The sequence below is a fragment of the Condylura cristata genome, unplaced genomic scaffold, assembly GCF_000260355.1.
Source record: "Condylura cristata isolate star-nosed mole 26May11 unplaced genomic scaffold, ConCri1.0 scaffold00062, whole genome shotgun sequence".
In the NCBI taxonomy this organism is placed as follows: domain Eukaryota; kingdom Metazoa; phylum Chordata; class Mammalia; order Eulipotyphla; family Talpidae; genus Condylura; species Condylura cristata.
This window is the reverse complement of record NW_004567163.1, coordinates 303,635-307,311: the sequence shown is the minus strand read 5'-3', so window position 1 is coordinate 307,311 and position 3,677 is coordinate 303,635. Positions and strand designations below refer to the sequence as shown.

Sequence of the window (3,677 nt, the reverse complement as noted above, 5' to 3'; positions counted from 1 at the left end):
GGGGTCGAGCGCGTGCCGGCCTGCCCACGGCAGGCCCAGAGGCGCGTTTTCTGTCAGTTGTGAGAGTCGCGCGGCAGCTGCTCTCGCTGCCTGAAATGCCTGGGCCGGGCCTGTCGCCGTGTGGACGGGTGAGCGTGCCCTCAAGGGCCGTGGCTACTTGCCGCTTGGCCACCGCTGAAGCTAAGGCGCGGGGGCGGCCCCCGTCATGGGCGGTGCTCAGGAAGGGCCCTGGCACCTGCTCGCTAGATTTTCCAGAAATGCTTTTGAGTCGACCATTCCATCATGCCCGGGTCCATCCTCAGAGCCACTTTGAGTTTTCAGAACTGCTCCGTCCCAGGGGTGTCGCCTGCGCCGAGCCCCCTGGGCAGCCGAGAGCTGAAGTCTGTTGTTTATTATCTCGGCTGGCAACCGGGGAAGGCTGCCTGGGGAGGAGGGTCCCCGAGGGCCAGGCCCCAGGAAACCCGGCTCGCTGAAGGAGGCGCGTCGGGCCGCCTCACGCAGAAGATGGCCAGCCGCAGCTCGCAGGGAGGAGCCAGGCCGGGAGCAGGGCGGAGGGCAGCGTGGCCGAGCTGGGAGCAGGGCGGGCCGTGGGCTGCACTTGCTGCGGAGGCGGACAGGTAGGGCTCGGGGCGGGCTGCGGGCGTGGACGCCCTGTCGCTGGACTCAGCCTGTGGTGACGGAAGGACGGCGGGCGGCCTGGACGAGGGGGCCCAGCGCTGTGCGTCCTTGGGCATGTTCGTGCCCATAAAGCTGCGGGGGGCTGTGAACTGAGAAGTGGGGCTGGCACGGGCGACGGCCTCCTGTTGGCTAAGCTCAGTGGAAACGGGTGGCCCAGCCCGAATGGGGGCAGCAGGGACTTGATGTCAGCCCCAGCAGGCCGCACTCCCACGGCGCAAGACGCACGACGGGCGGAGGCACGGCGCCGAGGGCCAGGGTCACTCGACCTAGCTGCCCGCGGGGCCGGACCCCCCACCCGCAGCCCGGGCTCCTCGGGTCAGCCGAGACGGGAGCCCTCAGCGGCTGGGCCCCGCCGGAGCCCGGGTCCTGTCCGAGGACCCAAGAGCAGCTGTGAGCAGAGGAGGACGAGGCTGCGGTCTGTTCGGCGGGAGCTGAGGGGGCAGGGCCGACCCCTGGAGCGGCCGGAGGGTGCAGGGCAGGTGGGCCCTGGCGCAGAGTGGACACCAGGCAGCTGGGCCATTGCCAGCCAGGGCGGGGCGGGGCCTGGGGCTGTTTCCGCTGTTTGCGGAGTGCGAGGGTGGTGGGGGAGCCCAGGGCCCGCTGCAGCCCCCCAACCCGGCGCCCGGCACCCCCGCGCCGGCTTTGCGCCCTGGCCCCAGCCCAGCACGCAGCTCACTGTGGCAGCTGCTCTCTGGCCACTTTGCCCCGAGGAAGGCGGGGTGGGCATGGGTGCAGGGGGCTGGCGCTCCTGGGGGGATGTGGCTTAATTTGGGTGAGATCGAACCAAGTGCTGGGCCCAAGGGCAGCCAGAGCCAGCGCAGGTGGCCTCCCGGGGAGGGCAGAGCGGGCAGGCACCGCCCAGGGGCCCCCAGGGGGACAGGTCCCGGGCAGGGGGCCTGGGACTCCGGCTCCCCGCCTGGCGAGTGCACTTCAGGCCGAGGGCCTCCTACTGGGGCCCCACCCCAGCCTGGGGTGCCGAGGGAGGCTGCGTGACTCGCGCTCAGTCCTTGCTGAGGGAAGGCCAGGGATGGCGGACGGGTGCTGGCTTTGTCCACAACTAGGTTTGGCCTTGAAAAAATAATGGCCAGGGACACGCAAGTGTGATGACTGAGCTGGGCAGGAAGGGGCCAGCGGAGGTGCAGCCTTGCTCAGCACTGCCCCCCACGCACGCGCTCGGACGCTTGGAGCGCCGGGGAGGTGTCCACAAACACTCGGAGGGCAGAGCGCCCTCCCGGGCGGGGAGATGGGCAGGCGTGGCCGCTTTCCGGATGAGGCTCACCTGGGGGAGGACGGGGCCCGGGCCCCAGGTGTGCCGGTCTCCTGCTCGTTTGCAGGAGACCGCGGCCACTCATGTCGCCTCGCCTCTGGCTTAGTGAGCCTTTCTCACCGGTGGCGTTGACCCTGAAACTTCTGGATCTCAGAGCGAGGCTTGCTGAGGCGCCGCCCCGGCCGAGCGCCCCTCGCCCAGGGGTTGGCGCCGCAGAGCCTCGCAGGCAGGCAGGGCCGCACCGGCGGGCTGGCAGGGGACTGCCACGCCTTGCTGCAGCGCGTCTCCAAGGTCTCTTCCCCCTCCCCCAGGCAATGGAGCCCCCAAATGTTTCTGCAGTCACTGAGTTTCAGCTGCTGGGGTTCCAGAACCTTCTCGAGTGGCAGTCCCTGCTGTTTGCCATCTTCCTGTTCATCTACGTCCTCACGGTGCTGGGGAACGTGGTCATCATCGCCGTGGCGAGCCACGACCGGAGGCTGCACACGCCCATGTACACGCTCCTGAAGCACCTGTCCTTCCTGGAGGTCTGGTACACCTCCACGGTGGCGCCGCCGCTGCTCGCCAGCCTGCTGTCCTGGGGCCGCGCCATCTCCTTCCCCGCCTGCATGGCCCAGCTCTACTTCTTTGTGTTCTTCGGGGCGACCGAGTGCTTCCTCCTGGCCACGATGGCCTATGACCGCTACCTGGCCATCTGCAGCCCCCTGCGCTACTCCCTGCTGATGAGCCCCGAGGCCTGCGCCAAGCTGGTGGCGGTCTCCTGGGGCACGGGGGTGGGCACGGGGGTCCTGCCCTGCCTGATGATCTCCAGGCTGGACTTCTGTGGCCCCAACAGGATCAACCACTTCTTCTGCGACCTGCCCCCGCTGATGCGGCTCTCCTGCTCCAGCGTCTACGTCACCGAGAGGGTCATCTTCGCGCTGTCCGTCGCCGTGCTGTGCGTGTGCTTCCTCCTCACCCTCGTGTCCTACGTCTCCATCGTGGCCGCCATCCTGAGGATCCCCTCCGCCTCCGGCCGCGCGAAGACCTTCTCCACGTGCGGCTCCCACCTGGCAGTGGTCACCATCTACTATGGGACCATGATCTCCATGTACGTGCGCCCCAATGCCCACCTGTCCCCTGAAACCAACAAGGTCATTTCCGTCTTCTACACCATGGTCACCCCGCTGCTGAACCCCATCATCTACAGTTTGCGGAACAAAGACTTCATAGAGGCTGTTAGGACAGTGATGAGGAGGAAGTGCGGCGTCTGCGGCCCCAGAGCGAAGGGCAGCTTCTCGCTCGGGTGAGAACGGTCACGGGCCACTCGCGCCCGGTGCGGGCAGGGGCCCCGGCACCGCCCTGGGCTGCCCCGCTGGGGGCCGCCCCCTGCCCCTCACTGCCCAGCGCCCTGCAGACCCCGCGGTCCTCACGGTCTGTCCTCCGGAGGCTTCTGGCCCCCGGGGGCTGCGCGCCCCATGCGCCACGGCCCTGTTCCACGTGGGTCCCTGGGTTCGTGAGGCTTTGTGGGCAGAAAACCACCTTTCAGCCCATGGGGGCCGTCCCCGAGATGCGCCCCCCAGTGCCGTCGCTTCCTATGAATGTCTGGAGTGAAGGCGTGGGAGAGGGAAGGCGAGAAGTGCTTGGTGGACTCCCTAGTGGCCAGACACACAAAGGACTTTAAAAATGCCAAAGATTGGTCTATAGTAGCTTAGATTTTGGGGGGCTGTTCTTGTTGAAAATTTTTAGGAAAGGA

The 3,677-nt window shown here is 67.9% G+C and overlaps 3 protein-coding genes across 3 annotated transcripts in view; 2 read left to right on the top strand and 1 right to left on the bottom strand.

The window, feature by feature from the left end:
• Positions 1 to 734, bottom strand: part of TRIM58 (tripartite motif containing 58) — a 13,175-nt gene extending 12,441 nt beyond the window's left edge. Inside the window, exon 1 of the mRNA XM_012734624.1 lies at positions 410 to 734. Within this exon, the coding sequence (XP_012590078.1) occupies positions 410 to 734 (325 nt within the window). The remainder of the gene's footprint in view (positions 1 to 409) is intronic.
• Positions 735 to 2,259: 1,525 nt separating this feature from the next.
• Positions 2,260 to 3,677, top strand: part of LOC101634437 (olfactory receptor 14A16-like) — a 46,340-nt gene continuing 44,922 nt past the window's right edge. The window contains exon 1 of the mRNA XM_004695408.2: positions 2,260 to 2,704. Coding sequence (XP_004695465.2) covers positions 2,260 to 2,704 — 445 coding nt within the window. The remainder of the gene's footprint in view (positions 2,705 to 3,677) is intronic.
• On the top strand, positions 2,415 to 3,463 carry LOC105854581 (olfactory receptor 11L1-like). Its single transcript, XM_012734617.1, has 2 exons — positions 2,415 to 2,469; positions 2,778 to 3,463. The coding sequence occupies exon 2, from the start codon at positions 2,812 to 2,814 to the stop codon at positions 3,229 to 3,231; it is 420 nt and encodes a 139-aa protein (XP_012590071.1). The 5' UTR covers positions 2,415 to 2,469; positions 2,778 to 2,811; the 3' UTR covers positions 3,232 to 3,463.